This window comes from Motacilla alba, chromosome 6, assembly GCF_015832195.1.
Source record: "Motacilla alba alba isolate MOTALB_02 chromosome 6, Motacilla_alba_V1.0_pri, whole genome shotgun sequence".
Lineage (NCBI taxonomy): Eukaryota > Metazoa > Chordata > Aves > Passeriformes > Motacillidae > Motacilla > Motacilla alba.
The window spans coordinates 31,483,489-31,502,965 of NC_052021.1; the positions used below are offsets into that span (position 1 = coordinate 31,483,489).

The 19,477-nt window shown below is 42.8% G+C and overlaps 2 protein-coding genes across 5 annotated transcripts in view; both read right to left on the minus strand.

Moving 5' to 3' along the window:
* Window positions 1-7,550, minus strand: part of ATE1 (arginyltransferase 1) — a 68,853-nt gene extending 61,303 nt beyond the window's left edge. Inside the window, exons 1-6 of one of the 4 annotated variants that reach the window (XM_038140466.1) lie at window positions 7,350-7,550; window positions 6,088-6,151; window positions 5,702-5,764; window positions 5,102-5,205; window positions 4,116-4,388; window positions 1,365-1,594 (exon numbers count right to left, since the gene is read on the minus strand). In XM_038140466.1, coding sequence (XP_037996394.1) covers window positions 1,365-1,594; window positions 4,116-4,388; window positions 5,102-5,205; window positions 5,702-5,764; window positions 6,088-6,151; window positions 7,350-7,437 — 822 coding nt within the window. In that variant the 5' untranslated portion in view covers window positions 7,438-7,550. Of the gene's footprint in view, window positions 1-1,364; window positions 1,595-4,115; window positions 4,389-5,101; window positions 5,206-5,701; window positions 5,765-6,087; window positions 6,152-7,049; window positions 7,260-7,349 lie in introns of those variants that run through there. The other 3 variants (XM_038140465.1, XM_038140464.1, XM_038140463.1) reach the window with 3 other exon arrangements.
* A 990-nt stretch (window positions 7,551-8,540) lies between these two features.
* Window positions 8,541-16,942, minus strand: NSMCE4A (NSE4 homolog A, SMC5-SMC6 complex component). Its single transcript, XM_038141343.1, has 11 exons — window positions 16,711-16,942; window positions 15,481-15,561; window positions 14,812-14,942; window positions 13,652-13,800; window positions 13,246-13,345; window positions 11,913-12,003; window positions 11,332-11,426; window positions 10,503-10,551; window positions 9,731-9,822; window positions 9,102-9,193; window positions 8,541-8,613 (listed from the first exon to the last, which is right to left on the minus strand). The coding sequence occupies exons 1-10, from the start codon at window positions 16,910-16,912 to the stop codon at window positions 9,110-9,112; spliced, it is 1,074 nt and encodes a 357-aa protein (XP_037997271.1). The 5' UTR covers window positions 16,913-16,942; the 3' UTR covers window positions 8,541-8,613; window positions 9,102-9,109.
* Window positions 16,943-19,477: the final 2,535 nt, after the last annotated feature.

Here is a 19,477-nt window from a genome sequence, read left to right on the forward strand (position 1 = left end):
TGATACCAACAAATGGAATGCAGATCATCATTTTAAAGAGGTTTCTTTTTCTTCTTAAAATATTCTCTTATAGTCTCACACTACACTGAGAAAATACTTGAAAGGCTTGGAAAACTCAAATCTCTGTTCTTCACCCAAAACCCATGCTTTTATGGCAATAATCCCAAGGGAATTTCCAGCTACTTTTGAAATTGAAAGAGGAAGATGAAGCAGTGTTTCCAAACTCAATTATGAGTTAACTGTAATAAGGAGTTACCAGTCCTCACACCAGCACCATTAAACACACAAAAATAATTTTAAAAAATAATATATAAATTAAACATTCTTCTTAGTAAAAAAGATTGCTCCCTAAGCAAAAGAATGCTACCACAGAGGCAGCAATGCATGTCTTTTCAAAAATATTTAAGGTCATAGTAATTTCAAAAACTATGTAATTTTCAGAATGGTTCTATTTTCACAAAGAGCCAACATTTTTTAATACTCCTAATCTTCTAAAAAGATGCTCAGACAAAGCCAGCATGCTTCTGTTAAAGAACTCCTCAGGAAATGTGAAGGAGTTAGGGAGATGGATCAATTTCGTGGCTTCTAGTCAGCAAATATTTTCATTTCCAGTACCACCACTGAAAATGATCAGGAAAACATTCAGTTAGTTTTCCAGCTTATGGAAAAAATAACAAGAAAAATGGTTTAACAATTAACAAATGTTAGAAAGTCCAAAAGTCTTCCAGATTCCTGTCTCATAGACGTAGTGGCAACCAGTGTATTAACCAAACTTTTTTAGTCTCATTTTTACAGCTTTCAAAGACATCTACACACCAATGATGTGTGTAAAGAGCAACTATCTTGTTATTTGATTAATTTCATGAAGTTACTGCTTCCTTGTCAAGTTTCATTAGCTGCGGTAATTTAAGTATTTATACACTGCAGACCTAAATAGTGAATTTCTCTCCTTATTTAACACTCGATTAATTCTAAGCTTTTCATTTTCAAGTCACTCTGTATGAAATTAATTTGCAAGCTATTTTAGTAACTGAACTGCTAGGACATTGCAGTACAAGAGTACCCTCCTGTGGTTAAAAAGAGTGCAGCTGCACCATAGGTGTGTAATTTACATAAATACATATATATATGTGTATATATTGCATATATATATATATATATATATACACTCCTACAATGCTTATATTTTATATATATATATATATATATATATATATATATACACATCATTCAGTACCACATATATTTCAAGATTTAGGCCACAACTACTCCATAAAGCCAAAAACACAGCCCTAAGCTTTTAAAAAATTCCTTAACTGGACCTTTCCCTCATCTGCCTCCAACAACAGTGAACAAGAGGTTACCTCTAATTTGTGTCGTGCATCATCAGGTAGAGGGGCAAAAACAAAGTCTTCAATGTTTTTAGGCTGGTTTGTTTTAGATTTAGAGTTTTGCAAGAGGAAAGCTTGATCTCCTTGAAGTTGAGAGCCTTCTGCTGTGCCCATCTGGTTCTGCAGGAGCTTCTGTAGTTTTCTCTCTTTCCTGATGTCCTTTGCTTTCCGACACAGGGGCTTGCTCAGATCAGCCCCTTTCCCTGCAAGGGCCCAGGCAAAGAGTTAAACAGCACACCCGACAGCAAACAGCTCTCACCTCATCACTGGAAGGAAATGGCTAAAATCACCATTTACTGCAGCCTGTGCTCTGAACTCAACGTGGCCTTTCACATTTACAACCACCAACACCTGATGCCACGCTAATGCAGTGATTCTTCCACAGCTTCTTACTGCAGCACTAATCTGGAGTCACCTTGACCATTCCACCCCAAAGCCAAGGGTGTGCTTAAAAAACTTGAAATACTGAAGGACAAAAATACAACCAGAAAATCATAGAGAATTGTTCTTCTGCATTCAAAGCCTGTGTGTGTGTATGTGTGTGGATACACCACAGACTCCTGTAAAGACACACCCCCCAAAATCAAGCATTTATTTTTTTCTCTCCTGGAATCCATAGGCAGGATGTAGAAATGCTGCCAATGCTATTATGGTCACGTAATGGAAAATGCCACAGAAGTTTGTATGTCTGCTTAAAACTATCTTCAGATTGTCCGTTTTAATTAATAAATTCACTTTTTGCAGTTTACCTGTATCTTTAACAGGTCAGTCATTTATAGAATTCTATTTGTGAAGTGCTATTTGCTAAAAGGAGAAGTCAAGCCCATGCACTGTTTCCCATCTTGATCCATTTGTTCCTTACTAATACAGAACTGCGAGCTGTAAAGCAACACAGATCCAAAGGCATGAGGGAATTACAGACACTGTGTGACCTGTCCTCAGGCAAACAAGTCAGAGGAAGAGTTTATTTAAAACTCTCATGATATATTTGAAGAATGAGTACTTCATCTGTATCAGGATCTGTTTCGTGTCTTGGATCTTCTGTAAGCTGTAAATTAGCAAGAAAAACTTCTTCAAGCAGTGACTGTGCCTACACAGATATAAGCAAACCTTCTTTTCTATCTGAAACTGTGCAGAAACAGACCATTATTCCTAGAGGACAATGACCTGTTTTGTTTATAAAGGAATAAAAATGCAATTAAACAATCTTATTACTGACTAAGTCTACATTTTCCAAGATGAAAACTAAACATTTTTCTATCTGGAAAATTTTAAACTAAATTTGACCTGTGACATCAGCTAGCATTTAAAAAAATTAAATAAGCTTTCTAATGCACTTATTATTCACTTCTATCTTTAAAAACCCCAGAAAGAAGCACACTAATGAATATTTCTGCTCTGTAAAATTAATCCTTTTTTCCTGAAATGCATTACAATGTTATTTATCTGCATTTCCAGTCCTTAAAGTTTGACTCAAAGCTATTCTTAACCTAACTGAAGACCTTACCTCACCTTTTCCAAAGCACTGGCAGGTTTTTACACTCCTATTCTTTACCCAAGTCTGCCACCTGCTGTCAACAGCCACTTCATTTCTTTCCAATACTAAGTTTACATAGCCCAAAGTTCTTAATTTATTATTTAAAACAAGAGAGCTTTGAAAATTTGCACAATAAAAGTCATACAAACAATAAAATATATAAGGGTTGTAAAGGTTTGTATAAGATCAAAATACAAAATACAGTTTTAAAAATTCTGTAATATTTCTATGCAGCACTACTGATTCTCTGGGCAAGTATTTCTGAAAATTTTCCTTTTATTTAGATGCAAAAATTGCTTATTGAGCTGGTGAAAATCAGATCAAATAGGGATGAGTGGTTATTAAGGAAAAAAAACCAGTATTTGACTTGAAATCAGCAATTCTAGAGAAACAGACAAAAGTACTTCCTTCTCCTAAATACTGGCACAACATGCAACAGGTGAGTGAAATCAGGAATCAGTAGGATATCCCAACACAGGCAGAAACTCTAAAGCCACAAGTTTTCAGTAGGATTTTCTCTACCATGTATCAGTAAACCACACTGAAGGAAATTCCCTTTATTTGCCAGAACAGGCTGCACAAAATGGGAAACAAGATCTGCAAGACAAGGCTGCCCAACCTATAGCCACTGGGCCACAAAGTGTCTGTCAGCAATTCTACCTTAAATAAATTTTTCTGGCTTAAATAAATTATCCACCCACCCCATGCCAGAAATCACCCATGTCCCAAGAGAAGGCAGCTGTTGAATCACAGAATGGTTTGGGCTGGAAGACATTTTTAAAAGGACACCTTCCACTGTCCCAGGCTGCTCCAAGCCCCATCCAGCCTGGCCTTGATGTGTCCCACTTCAGGGATGGGGCAGCCCCAGCTGCTCTGGGCACCCTCAACCTCATAATAAAAAAATTCAAACCTGAATCTCCCATCTTTAGTTTCAGACATTAGAGATTCAGTCTCAGTTAAGGTGAGGGAAAGAAGATAAATATAACTTTTTCACATAACAAAATAGAAATGACAGTATTACAAGTAGCACCCAGCACCTCTCAATTTTTACGCTGTAATTCCACACACTGGGAGGAGCACAGGGAATAAAACAAAACTATTATTTATTTACTAAGCAAGATAAAAAGAAGGTATTTCAAGAAGATGTGAAATAATGAGAGCATACTCCAGTTACTACCAGAAATTACCTGGCTTAGGTGGTGCATGAACAGCTTTAGCTGAATGGGATGGTTCTGCAGGGACTGGGGTGTCTTTGTCTGCACAGATCTGAACAGAATCCGGTTCCACCTTCTGCACATCCCCCTCTTCTTTTGCTTCTCCTGAGTCCTTATCTTCATTCTCCACCCTCTCAGCCTGATCCACAGCCAAGGGAGTCAGGTCAGACTGACTGACCTGAGACTCACTTTTGTATGGAAAATCACACGTGGCCACATCCTCTATATGGGAATCCATCGGCTCTTCTGTCAACAATTAAAACCTGCGTGAGTGAATTTCTATCTGTACCACCACAGCTCACACTTTCCACAACTAAAATGAATACTAAATTAAGCAGTTTCCAATTTTACAAGTGTTTTCCCACAGATAAAGTGACTATTGCAACAGTCTGAACACAAAGTATCCTTAATGATCCCAAACTACGAACATCAATTCATTTATGAGAACAGTTTTGTTTTCTCCACTAAAACCAGAGAGTCAACTACAAATAAATAACAAATAAACTATTTCAAACAAATAACAAACAAACCTAGCATACCACACATGCAAAAGAGGCAAATTATAATGATTCGGAACCAATACAAGTTTCACCACCACAAAGAATCACTGGGTTTGGTGCTGGATAAATGGAGGGTGACTGGAAAAACCCTCTTTGTTTGCTCTTCCTTTTCTGTGCCACCAGCTGCTCTAGTTAGTCCTCTCCAGATTATCAGTTTCATGATAGAAGTAAAAACAGCATCTATTAAAGGCATCTATTTTACCCAGCTAAAAACGGGGGACATGCCCTGGAAAATAAGCTGGACTATGGAAAAAGTAAGGAAATATTTATTTTAGACACAGCCCAGCCAGGGTCTACAGACAGAATTCAAAGCCCATTTGCCATCTGACCACTCAAGCAGGTATTTAAATTCTCCTTCCATGCATCAGTGCTGGTTTTCAAACACTCAGTGTTTCTTACCTTCACTCGCTACTTTTGAAACATCTCCTTTGGAAATAAATTTCAACATTTTCTTCAGAACCTTCTTGTGGGACTTGGAGGCCTGAAAATGCAAAGCCCGGCACCTAAAAAAGAACAAAAAGAACATTTCTTTTGTGAAAGATTGCTTCAGGAAAAAAAAAAAAAGTTAAGGAACCACTTACAAAAATTACATTGTAATCTCTATTTATTTCTTAAGTTTCCTTATATTGAGTGGTCAAATGTTTTATCAACACTTTTGAGATAATGAAATTACATTGTCTTCTACAGAATGATATCAGTCCTTATGATATGTTTTTATGTGTATCTCTAGAATTACTAAAATACAAATGTAATCCTCTCCTATTTGGGCTGCTAAAGCAGAGTTTGTGGGTTCCAGACAAGGTTATTTCCTTAGAGGAAAATATCTCAGAGCTGCTGATGTCCCTATGCACAAACACAAGAGCATATATTTACTGTTCAAAGTATCATTAAAAGTAGATCAACTTCTCAAGTATGACGTATTTCAAGCAGCAAACACAAATAGTGGAACATATTTGAAGTGGTGAAATCCCTTACAAAAGTGTACTTTGAGTTTCTTACCTTATTGTGTATTGAGGACAACATGTTTGATTCATGATAGGTTTGTAGACATATTTTCCACTTCTGAAAACAGTAATAAATATGCATTGATTTTTTTATACTACAAAATAAATGAAGAAGCTTTTTTATAAAAATCACATCAAAACATTTCATGATGAAATACAAAAGAGCAAGTTCTTCAGTTCTTTGCTGACCATATTATCCTTCTAAAATCACTGAATATTTTCCTGTTTGACAGTGTCATGTTACAGAAGGTAACAGAGCACTGGACAAATAGTTCAATTACTCATGGATATATAAGCGTTTCCATAGATCTAAACTTTAAATTGAATTCTAACTTTAATCTCAACTGACAACACGGCTTTGTATTTTCTTTTTCAATGTACCTTCGCCATCCTCTGTCTATGAGATCCTGGTAATCTTGAACTGTCATCGAATGTGCCCACATACCTGAAATAAATAACACAGCAGCACTTGACTGACCGTGGTTTGGCTGTAAAACACAACAAACTCTGCAGAACTGCCTGGAGCCCCTCTGCTCTGGGACAGGCTGGGAGAGCTGAGCTCACCTGGAGAGGAGAAGGCTCCAGGGAGAGCTCAGAGCCCCTGCCAGGGCTGAACGGGCTCCTGGGGACAAGGGACGGAGGACAGCACACAGGGGATGACTTCCACTGCCAGAGGGCAGGGTTAGACGGGATATTGGGAAGAAATTCCTGGCTGTGAGGGTGGCAGGCCCTGGCACAGGGTGCCCAGAGCAGCTGGGGCTGCCCCTGGATCCCTGGCAGTGCCCAAGGCCAGGCTGGACAGGGCTTGGAGCAGCCTGGGACAGTGGGAGGTGTCCCTGCCGTGGCAGGGGTGGCACGGGATGGGATTTAAGGTCCCTCCCAACCCAAACCATCCTGTAATTCTGTGGTTACTGCAAATCTGAGTAGCTAATGGCCACTTATGCATAGGTGCCTTTCAGGGATTTTACATATTCTTAAATATGGTGATTACTGATTTCAATAACCACAGTAAATGTAAAAACCCGAAGCCCAACACAAACCTTGAGATGCAATTAACCATATTTCTCTGACCACACCAGCGCTAAGTTCTCCTCTGCACCTCCCACTCCCCAGAAACAGACAAGGAAAACAACACAGAATCGCTGCTCAGTTCTGTCACACTCATTGGGGAGCACCGGGCCACAGGAGCCGTTCCGAGCTCCCGGCTGGGCGGCCGGGGGCTGCTGCCGAGCCGCCGCTGCCGAGCCGCCGCCTGTCCCGGCCGCCCCCCCGGCCCCGCGCCCGCAGCCGCCGCTCCTCGGCCAGCCCGGGGCGGCCCCGCTACCAACCCTCCCCGCCCGCACCGTGCGAGACGTTGCCGGTATCGCTCCTGCAGTAGCCGCAGCGGTAGCCATCCTCCCCGCCGAAGAACTCGACGATGCTCGGGGAGCCACCGCCCGCCGCCATCCCCGCCCGCCTCAGGTCAGAGCCCCGGGCCGCCCGGAAGCGGCGCCCGCCGCCATCTTTGCCGCGGGCGGCGCGCGGGCGGCGCGCACAGGAAGCGGCGCCGCCGCCATGTTTCGCGCGGGCAGCGCGGCGGGGCCAGAGCAGCCTCGAGCCCAAACCCCGGCCCGGCCCGGCCGCCAACCCCCGGCCCCGCTCACCCGCGGACACCTTGCCCCGCGCCGCGCCGCAGTAGCCGCATCTGTAGCCCTCCTTCCATCCCTTGTACTCCACCACGGCGGCGGGCATTGCGCCGGCGGCCCCGCAGCGCCTCCGCCCGGCTGCTGCCGCCGCCGCCGCCGCGCCCGACCCAGCCTCCCCCGCGGGCGGATCGGCGAGCGAAGAGCCCTGAGGGATCGGCGAGAGAACAGCGCTGAGGGATCGGCGAGCGAAGAGAGCTGAGGAATCGGCGAGAGAACAGCGCTGAGGGATCGGCGAGCAAGAGCCCTGAGGGATCGCCGGGAGAACAGCGCTGAGGGATCGGCGAGCGAACAGCGCTGAGGGATCGGCGAGAGAACAGCGCTGAGGGATCGCCGAGCGAAGAGCGCTGAGGGATCGGCGAGCAAGCACCGCCGCGGCTCTGCCGCTCCCCGGCCGTGCCCCCCTCACCCTCACGGCCTGACCCGCTTCTCACCCCACAAACGCGCTCCAACAGCCCGTCCGGGGGATGGAGCCCTGTGTACCCCCCTCAGCTGCTACAGCAGGATAAAGGGTGGGAGAGATCCGGAGCTGTTCCACAGAGCGTTTTCTGGGAATGGAACAAGACTTCCATACAAGTACTGTTAATAAAATAATGTTCTGGCCCTATAGAGCCGGCCTGCCCAAAGTACCAAACAAATCCAGGAGGAGTTTGGAATAAAGGAAGGGGGAACTGCTGTCTGTAATTGAGACCGAATTTCCAAACTCAAACCTAGCAAGAACAGCAGGGCAGTATCCATTCTCCTGCAGCACCCAAAATCATATAGGATAGCAAGATTATCCCAGCAGGGATGTTTAACCATGTGAATTCCACTTGCTGCTGCTGGGGTGAGACAAGGGAGGAAAGGGACAGTGTTTCCTTTTTTCCTTTTTCATCAGTGCCAGTAAACTTTATATGAAGTAGCAAACTGAGCCATAACATATAAATAACTCTGTGACATGTCTAAACTTCCTCAGGGTGCCCAGAGCAGCTGTGGCTGCCCCTGCATCCCTGGCAGTGTCCAAGGCCAGGCTGGACAGGGTTTGGAGCAACCTGGGATAGTGGAAGGTGTCCCTGCCATGGCAGGGATGACAGTGAATGGGATTTAAGGTCCCTTCTGACCCAATCCATTCCATGGTTCTAAACAAAGCAGCTCATATAAAGCACTGAGATGTTCCAGAAAAAATAAATTTAATTTTACAACATATACATATAAAAAATGTCCTGAAGTATATTCTTTAAGGCACCTAAGGGGAAAGAAAAACAAAAAAGACAGTAAGACAACATGCATTAGGATCTGGAATTGACCAAACAACTGTGACAATAAGGACTTCAGTCCTATCATTGGAATTTTATGGAAGCAGAAGGGAAGACAGCCTGGTTCCCTTTTAGTCCTTTTTCAGACTACTTCATTAACATCAGCTGTCAAGAAGCTAAGAAAACAAACAGAAAAACTAAGCTATGATTTTTTCCAACACTGCATTCTGAGCATAAAGTTGCAAAAAATAACTCATCACTTAACTGACCATCAAAGTCAGAAATAAAGGGTTTTTCCCCAGTTAATCATTGCATACAAGGCTAGACTGCATTCTGTTTCCTGAAGAGGGCAAGAACACAGCAATTCCAGATGTTAGTCACCCGGCCTACAGTTCTTTTGCATTTCTAAATGAACTTCCCTGAAGTTCTCCCACCTGCATAAGGAACTTACTGAGTTTGATTTGTTACAAGAACTTACTTGAATAATCACTCTGTCTCCATTTCTTCTTCAGTGCTCTGATAAGGAGGGGTAATCATGGCTTCTCTTATCTGAAATGTTTCTATGATCTCCTGGTTAGAGATGACAGCAGGGTGTCAGTCAGCAGAGATGAATTATTTCAATTTAATTACCACCAAGCAAGTAATAAAGCTTCTGAAACTAAAGCACTGTTTCAAATTACTACATTTCTCCTGCCCATTCTAAGGGACAAAGGAGAAGAAGTACATGTGCTCAAAACTACTTTTTGTCTAAGATTTATTACAAACAGTGAGGAAATTGCATGGATAACTTTGCTTCCAGACGTCAATATTGTACATAAGGGAAGTAACAGATTCCATGTTTACCCAGGCCTTGTATAAAACTGTGGAGTCAGGACACAGCTTCAAAGCACTTAAACTGACCAGGCTTCAGGAATCAAAGATGGAATCACAACCTGAATTCTCAGTTTTCTTGCAGCTGCAAACATCCCCAGGATCTGTGATTGTTCTGGCCTCCATAAGGTCAAATGCAGTGTTTATGTACACAGAACACCTGCCCTCCCCAGCACAGCTCTCAGAGGCTTAAATAAAAAAGAACTGATCCAATGTATGAAGTGCTGTCCATGGTACCTTCCATTCTTTCTGGTCCAGACTTATGACCACCTGGTTCCGTGCTCCAGCTCTGCTGTCCTCCTCCCCTCCCTCACCGGGTTTTATAGGCTCTGATCAAAACACAGCATTTTCAGGATTTACACTTGTAAAGTCAGTTTCCACCAGGAACACAAAAGCTCCACAAAAATCAGATCAATCCTACACGTTCCACCCAGTTAGTCTCTATCTGTACCATGTACTGCTTGAGATACTTTCATAGTCTCACATCTTAAAAATTTAGGAACTTTTTTCAGAAGGACCTAAATATTTCGTTCATTACAATATCCCACCAAAGTCTTAACCCCACTGATATCCTGTGGAAATGAAAGCCAACCTTGTATGAAGAACGGAGAATGAATTCTTCATTCAACCTTGAATGAAGAATTTCCCTTCCAACTGTTCTGAAGCTGCAGCAGTTCCCAACTCTGAGACAAGAGAGTTCTTACACTCAAAGATATCTTTTTTCAGCCAAGTGTGATAATGTGCATGTACTTATTAGCAAAAATACAACTTGAAAGGTATTAACCTTTGATATCTATTAATGGAATTAATTTGTCTAAATCAGCTTAATGATCTTTTTCCATACATTGGTATTTGAAAAGACTCAATCCTTTCAGCTGCTCATAAATCTCTTCATGCCTTCAATTACATTCACTGCATGTCCCCCGTTAAAAATATACCTACAACTTTGTGAACACATAACACATAATGTTACAAAAACCAATTAGAGTATTTTAAAGCTGTATTTTACCTATTATTGGCAATTGATCTTCATCCAGCTTTATTTTTGCAAGACCATCCTAAACAACAGTGGGATTTAAAGTTTCATAACTTAGAGTTTTCCAGTTAGGATAATGTGCTGAAATGTCATATTTTTACTTATTAAATAATAATGAACAGGTATATATACTGATAAAGAATCTTCACTGGCATACCATGTAAGAAAAAACTAGTTTAATACAGCACTTATGCATAAAGAAGGCAGCCCATATAGCAACAATATGTAAGTGCTGGATTATAAAAGCTATGCCTTATTAAAATCGTTGTTATTCTCTAAATATACTTGAGCTAACCCTTTATAATAACATTTCTATTCAATATAAAACCTGAATTAGTCAAAATATCCTTGGCACTTTTCATCTTTTCCAGAATTAATTTTATTTATTAGACAAACTAAGCACAGTTTTGAAGTGCAAATCCATGAATTCAAAAAGAATAGAAAACCTTGCACTAACATAGTTTCCTACAGCCTCAGTAACTCTTCCATACTCTGTGAGAACTTTTCTACTTGTGCAGAAAATGTGATCCAGAATCTTTTTTGATAAACATATTGCCTGCAAAAATATCACTGCTGTTCTGTGGGTAAATTGACTGCAGTGCAAAAAAAAAAAATAAAGTCAGTCAACTCAGTTTCCTTTTTAATTTGTTTACCAAAATATCACAGACTGTGTGCAGAAAATAAATTTTTATTCCTCATATTTAAACCCTAATTCCTCAATATCGAAGCCAGAAAAAAACCCAGGTATTTCTAGGTAATTCTAGTATCTAAAGGGATATTTTAAAAAGATGTCATGCCTTACCCTGGTAAGGAAGGACACATGAAACACATTTTCCACAGTGCGTGCAAACGAGTTCGGATCAATCACAAAATCAAAGAAGGAAATGGGTGTATTAGCTGGGGATGCAAAAATAGCTTTGTTCAAACAAACAAACAAACAAACAGGTGGTATACACAGAGCTGACAGATGTAAATACAAACTTAAGAGAGCCAGTGCCTCTTTCAAAAGCTAAAGTGATGTTTGTCAATTAATTTACAATCCAGAATTCCCAGCTGCCTGCAATAACAGATGTTCTATAGAGTATATTATATAGTATATTATTTTCTTCCATCTTTTCCCCCACACAAATCCATATATTTGACTATTTGACTGCCATCTAAAAGTGGCAGGCTTTAATCAGGGGAGAGGATTTACATTTACTTTGCAGTCAAACAACAGCTGATTAGTGTTCATAAAAAATACATAGTTGGTATATGTGCTTCACCAAAGATTTCTACTTGCAGACTTCAGCTCATTTTGTCTCTGTAGTTTTACCTCTCTAAATTGTAGAAGACAGAGAATATTCATTTTCTCTAGTTAATGCTTAATTTAATCATACTTACGATCATTTTCAAAATGAGTTTGCAATATTCTCAAGATCCTCTCTACTTCTTTTTCTGTAGCTTCTTGATGAGACTCCTCCATTTTTTTTAACTGGGAAAAAGAAACAGAGAGTCACCTCAAATAACTGTTGTTGAATATGCAAAGGGCCTCTTTTGAGCATGTACCATTAAAGTTGAATTTTTCTCCCTGCATGCAACATAACAAAGACACTTATGCAAACATGAGACAACTTTGAAGAGCTTTAGGTTTTAATTCCCATCCTGAAAGGCCATGGCTTGCATGTTTTGAGCCCATGTACAGGTGTACACTTCCTTCTCCATAGCTCTGAGGAGCCGGGTCACACACTGCTACAGTCTGTGAGTTTAATGAAGATGAGCATTTATAAGCAACCCACACACCCTCCAGCTCCTCTTCTTCCCAGCACCAGCTGTAACAAATCCTTTCTATCACTATTTGGATTGAGTAGGCTGCAACAATCAACCATTTGCCCCTATGTCCTGGCATTATCACAGCCTCAGCTTCCCTGTAACAACATGGATTACATTTGCAGTTTCAGATGTAAGCCTCTTTCAGTATTCCCAGACTTTTGCTTTTCTGCCAGTGAATGACACAAAGAATAAGAAAACAGAAAACAAAAAAAAAGTAGTTATGTGAGCTAATTAGCTTGCTGCTATTAACCACATTTTAGTGCAAATGCCACACCCTGTCAGACACCTTTTAAAGAAAAATGGAAACCCACACTAATGTAAAGAAGTTTCTTTTTTGTTTCCTTTCAAAGCAACAGGCAACAGAACAAGTAAGCTCATAGCTTGATAATCAGTTTGTAAACCCTACTTCTGAACATTAAATTAGTCTGTAAATCTTATTTCTTTCCACTCAGTGAAATACTGCAGTCTACACAAAACAAATCAAGAAGCCTAATAATGGAATGTGAATCCCTTAGTGGAAGCTCAGAAGGAAAGGGGTTGGTGAGTGTGTCTCCAACTCCAGCTGGATGGCTGTGGAGCCAACGAAGGATTGTTGGCAATAACAACCAAAGAGTGCTGGTAATCACACACTGTGAGAAAGAACAGGATGTAGCTGGAGAAGGAGCCATATGAAGGTAGGCAGAACTTTTCTGCGACAAACATCCTTGTTCTGGCTCCTGGAGATAAGCACAGCACAGCACAAGCATCTGTGGATCTTGGATGCTCCCCTCCCCTTAAGGGTGGGATGTCACAAATACTACAATGTTTGCAATTACAAAACCCAAAACAAACAAACAAAGATTTTAGAGTAATTTTTAATAACTATGCCAGAACAAATGGTTAATAAAGGTAACACTTAACAAACCTGAGCAGGCATTGCCCGTTCTGCTTTGCCTCTGCTAGCTTTCTTCTGCCTCTCAATCCGTTGCTTTCGTACAGGAAGCTCAGACTTGAAAGATCCCATCCTAACCAAAACACAAAGAACACACGCATGCAAATCTGGTTTACACTGTATGCTTAGGAATACTGAGCAGTGGATCTCCTCAAGAAAGTGCAAAGTGATGACTGATACCTAAAAGCTTCGTCACATTTAGAGATTTCTGCAAAGAACCAGCCCCAAAAGTTGTTCCAGTATGTTGACAGCCTCATATCTTCCAACACTCTGCTGTGAATTCAGTGTAACTCAGTTCAAGCCAGGGCATCAAAGACAAGAATCAGTTAATGCCATTACCTTGAGCTGCAGTACACAACATTTCTTTGAAGAAACTTACATGTAATGAAAAGTAGGTGCTCTTCTGAAATACTTGGGTGCTTCTTGCCCCATTGTCTGCCAGGCATCATTAGGTAAAAAACCACCTGGAACATCCTCAGAGTCATCAGTTTCTTCCACTTCTGTGCGATTTATACCCATGAAGGTCAGCTGCAAAAGAAAAAAAGCTGCAATAAAAAATTACTTAGAGGTAAAGCAGTAGATATATTCAAGGTGAAACAAGGTATTGTGGTGTTTGCATGATAAATTAGCATTTGATACCAGTGCCTAGGAACTTTGACTTTCCTGAGGATACCATGAAAACAGATAGACACTCAAATTCACCCTTGTGTTCAGCAACCAATGAAAGCCATAGGTAAACAAAACTGCTTCGATTCCAACATGTTTTCAGTGACGTGTGAAGTAGCAGAACATTACTCATATTGCACTTCAGAGCTCAGATGTCTCGCAGTTTTTGAACACCACACACTCGCAGGAAGCCCAGCCCTTCAAATACCACAGAACTTATCTGGCCTATCCCTGCATCCACCAGTCCACACTAACCCAGGAAAAATTTTTAATTGAACTTTATGTTTTTTATAGACTTAAGCAAACACTCAAGACTCCTTGTTGATCTGCTGACATAAAGGAGCATTTTCAAGGAGCAAAGAAGCCAACAGCCTGCTTAAAAGCTGCTCTGGTCCAACTCTTCCCCCCAATACAAAGAGACAAACTGTCCAGTCTGAAAGCATTCAAGTGTCCCAAAGTCCCATTTCATGTCAGTGACACAGGGCCTCAAGAACTCTGTGCAAAAATACAGAAACCAGTGGACAGGATAAAGAAACTACTTAGCTACTGAGAAACTACAGAAGAGTGACTGAAAAAAGAGCAACAGACTTTGAGAGCACAAACTGACAGAACCATGATAAAGCAGCAGCAGTGCAGTACGGGGGGAGGTGTCTGCATTTTAAGTCAGATTTTCCCCTATTGCAAGTGCTTAATATGTAGTTTAAGACAATTAACAACAGTCACCACAAAGTTTATCAAAGAAATTCATAGGAAGAGCATTAAATTCCACCAGAACTGCCGTGTACTGCCTGACAATCTGAGGCTTTATGGTTCTGTAACAAACAGGGCAAACCTCCAGCAGAAATATTGGCAAATTCAGAGCCTAGAACTTACCAAGTCTTCTGCAAATGCTGTTGAATCAAATGCTGACATCTCTGAGTGTAACTCATTGGCCTTCTCCTTTCCTATATTGGATGCTATAACAAGGAACTGGGCATCCAGTGCAGCCTCTCGTGCCCGGCAAACTGTTACAGAAAGGATTTTATGGTGATTAATATGAAATTGTCACAAACAGAATGATCAGATTCAGCACAGGGACTATCCTGCCTTTAGAGCTTTTGAAATCCTTTTATTGCAATGACCTCTAACACACATAATCCTCATAACAATATTTACATTTTAAAAAAGGGAAGAATGACAAACCATGGAAAAGTAACAGATGATCTTGAACAACAAATCCATTTTTTTTCAACATATTTTCCACCATTCCAAGTGAAATGAACCCCTCTACACTGATATCTTTTATGTGTGTTACTGATATACACTGCTCCAGTGAATCAAAATAAAGCAAGGAGTTATTTCTAAGAGCAAATAAACTGTAATGGCATTTATTTTCTCACATCAACTTACTCAACCAATCTTCAACTTAACATATCTATTTTAAGTTATATAAAAATTCTGATTAGCTACTTGGACCTCACTCTTGCCCTCTTTTGTTTGTAAGGCATCATTGCCTCACACTTGGCCAAACACATAAATAAAAGACCACAGAATTTGTTTTACCTCCATCAAAAAGTCTGTTGGCTTCTTCCAAAGCTTCTGTCAGCCTGTTGCTTTTTGAATTCAGCATGGCTTCTCGATTTTCTGTGGGAAACGACACAAAGGAAATCCTGATTTACCTAAACATAGAAGCACTGAGAAACACTGTGCTTGTTTGATGCTGACTGGAGGCCAGGTGCCCACCAAAGCTCCATCACTCCTCAACTGGGCCAAGGACAGAAAAGAGAACAAAAAGCTCATGGATCTAGATAAGAGAGAGATAACTCACCAGTTACCTCACTGGCAAAACACGCTTGACTTGGGGATATCAGTGGAATTTCCAAGAAAGAAATAAACCAGCCTCTAAAACTGTATGCTTGGTCATTTTATCTATAAACAGGCTGGATCACCCATAAACTGCACTGTAGCCTCTTGTAAAACAACTGATAATTTTATCCAGTATTCACTAAACAACTAATCCCACGTGTTGCTGAAATTGACAGTGATATTGACACAACCATGGCCACATTTTTGTGAGGAAAACAGCACAACTCACTCAAATGCACATAGGATAAGGACTCACACACCTGTCTGGAGAGATGCTAAAAACTACACAGCATTTTTTGGAAGTGCCAAGAATAACTTCGCACATAATGATACCTGCAGTTCCAAACTAAAGCTCAGACATCATGAAAGTGAAATTAAAGGATTTCGCCACATCTCTAAAGCCGACTGTTCTCCTGCACCAACGCAAGCACCGCATGTGTGCTGGTGCAGCTAAATCCCTCGTAATCCCGCTATCCCATGGGATGCAGGAGAGGGACTTTGCAGTGGACAGGGGGGAATGGTCTCGAACTGGAGGACATTTAGATACAGGAAGAAATTCTTCCCTGTGACCTCGCACAGAGGAGCTGTGGCTGCCCCTGGATCCCTGGCAGTGCCCAAGGCCAGGTTGGACAGGGCTTGGAGCAGCCTGGGACAGTGGAAGGCGTCCCTGCTGCGGCTGGAACGAGAATGCCCGTAAGGTCCCTTCCAGCCAATCCATGATTTGCGATTCCACGCTTCCTTGGGAGTCGAATTTCGATCTAAGTCCAAACCCAGAGACCATCGGCAGCCCGAGGAGCCCGCAGTTGCCAGGAACGCTCCCACGTTTCCCCACACGCCCCGGAGCGGCCGCCAGCCCCGGAGGCCCCCCCGGCCGCCAGCCCGGACCCCCCAGCCGCAGCCCCGGCGCTCCGCCCGCTGCCTCCTTACGCTGCACGGTGGAGATGAGCTCCCGATACTGGCTCCGGATCATCCTGTTGTGCTCCCTGTCGTCGCCCTCGCCGATGTTCAGCTGCCGGAGCCTCTCGCCCGCCGCCTCCGCCTCCGCCGTGTCCTCCTGCGCGTCCGGCAGGCGCGAGCGGCGGCGGCGCAAGTCCGGCGAGGAGTCGCCGCTGCTGCCGGCGTGCGACATGGCGGCCGCGGCAGCTGTCACCCAGAACCGCGGGATGCGGCCGGGATGACGCCGCCCCGCGTGTCCGCCGGGCTTCCCGGGATGCACGCACCGAGCCGAGCCTGCGCAGTTCGCCTCAGAGGATCTTCGTGGAGGGGTCTGCGGGCACCGCCGGTGGTCGCTGAGCCGCTGCGCTCTGATCGCGGTCTTCCATGTCGGCGCTGTTTGCCGCCCCGGTTCCGCGCGGTGTGTTCCGCAGCAAACGGGGTTGGGCCTTTCTGACTCGCCGCAGAGGCGGGTACCGATCTCTCAGCGTTCCGTAGCCATTTACTTCCTTCCTCGGAGTTCCGGTCGCCGCCCGGGGCCGGGCGCTGCCGGCGGCGGCGGGCGGTGCGTGAAGCCCGGCGCGGGCGCGGCTCCGCCGCCGCCTCGGGAGGGCGCTGCGGGCGCGGGGAGCCGCGGGGCGTGAGGCGGCAGCGTCTGAGGGGAGCGGCGGGAAGCCAGAGAGAAAGGGGGGCTGCGCTAGTCCCAGCGCCGCTAATACGGGAATGGGTCCGTGGAAACGCCCGCGTTAGTCGCTGAGCAGGGATCTGTGCTCTGACAAATGAAATAAATTATAGGGCCGTGGAATGGTTTGGGTTGGAAGGGACTTTAAGGACCATCTGGTTAGAATCGTGGAATCATCAGGGTTGGAAGCGACCTTCAAGACCATCCAGTCCAACTGCCCACCCAGCACTGTTACTGTAAGCTCTAAAGCACATCACCCGGCTCCTCCTGAACACCTGCAGGGATGGTGACTCCACCACCTCCCTGGAAACCTATTCCTACTGCCTAAGTACCTAAACATTGAAAACAAATTTTCTGATATCTAATCCGAATGTCCCCTGTCTCAGTTTAAAGCCAGTTCCTCTGGTTGTCTCACTGCAGGCCCAGCAGAGACAGGTCCCATCTCACAGCACCCTCCTCCAGGTCAGCGATGAGGACAGCGATGAAGGCCCCCCTGAGCATCCTTTCCTTGAGCCTAAAAACCCCCAGCTCGCTCAGCCATTCCTCAAAAGAGTTCTCTGGAAACTCTCCAGCATCTCCATGTCCTTTCTGTAGTGAAGGGCCCAGCACTGAATGTACCATTTGAGGTACAATGCCAAGAACAGGGGATAATCACTTTCCTGGTCCTGCTGGTCCCTGCAAAATAGAAATCATAACACTTAGCCCTTCATTGTTGATTAATACTATTATGTTGTTCTAATCATTGTGGTGGGGGTTTTAAGGTAATTTTGGGAGTATTTTCTTAAACATCTTCATAGATCAGCTTGACTCAGTATATTAACATGGATCTACTTCAGTTTGCCCAAAGGAGTACTTCAGTTGCACTACAGACTGCAGCTACGCAAAAGCTACCTTTCAAAATACATATTTAAAATACGTAACACTTCAGTTGGACATTAATAAATTATATTTGAGCTCTTGAACCATTTTCTATTCTTTGTGTGACTTGTAGAGTGCTGTCAGATTTGCATTGCTAATTCAAAATGAGTAATTTGCTATTGGATGCTGACACAGAAAGGCTCAAGAGAGGATCCAAACAGGACTGGGGCCCATTGTACACTGCATTACACAAACACATGGCAAAAAATATTCAGGATGCAAATACAGGCTTAGCAAATGTGAATTACAATTTTTTTACTGTCATCTCACTACGCTTAATAGGAACTCAACGTTCCACAATATTGCAAAGACATTGCCCTGCATTTTTATTTTGAGAGTTCTGCTTGTCCAGATGATCAGATCTCTGCTTTCCTGGCTATTACTGTGTATCTCTGTCAATTGTTGCTGTCAACACTGAAAATGGTAAGTGAAAAAAATGCCCTACATGCAGTTGACTGCAAGATTTTCCAGGTGTCTTTACACACCAAGACTATTTTTTTGCCTGATGTTCATTCAGTTTTCATCCATGCATATACATAAAACCTTGTTCTCATTGAAGTGAGAAGAGTCACATAGAGGAATCCTAAAATAAACATTTCAGATCTAACAGCAGAGCTTCATTGTGGGCTGTTTTCATCCTTCCCCCTTTTGCTCCTCTCAGGGTGCAGAAATGAATGTAGAGTTTCTGGCATTTAGCAGCAGATCTCCAACTGAATTCTAACTCCTAACGTTGTACAATTTGTATCTACCATGATCATACAGATACTGTGTTTCAGCAAACAAAGGTCAGTTTCCATTGTCACCAAATACAGAGCAATAATGTGGTTTTTTGTGGTGCCGAGCAGTGAATTACTGAGGGATTCACAATGCATCTCAGCTTAGGAACTGCCCAGCACAATGGTGCTCTTATCTAGAACCCCTAAAATGCGGATCTACCACTGTTTCATTTACTATCAAATCTATTCACCTGTCCAGTTCTGGAAATTGGCCTCTTGATGTGAGTATCCCTGATTTGCCAGTAGATGTTCCCAGGCATTAATGGAAAAAGATTTGTCTTTAAATGAGACTTTTTAGTCACTGCCCAGGAGTGTTTCTTTTTATTTTGAAGCATAAACCTTTTTGCATTTCCCTTGAATACACCAAAATAAATGCTCCTGTTCA

Excerpts from the sequence above, each read along its gene's own strand:
- NSMCE4A (XM_038141343.1), bottom strand. The coding sequence starts at position 16,912 with ATGTCGCACGCCGGCAGCAGCGGCGACTCCTCGCCGGACTTGCGCCGC. Across the intron at positions 10,552-11,331 it reads ATGTGTCCTTCCTTACCAGG|GATGGTCTTGCAAAAATAAA; the intron begins GTAAGGCATGAC and ends ACTGTTGTTTAG. Across the intron at positions 9,194-9,730 it reads TGGACCAGAAAGAATGGAAG|GAGATCATAGAAACATTTCA; the intron begins GTACCATGGACA and ends ATCTCTAACCAG.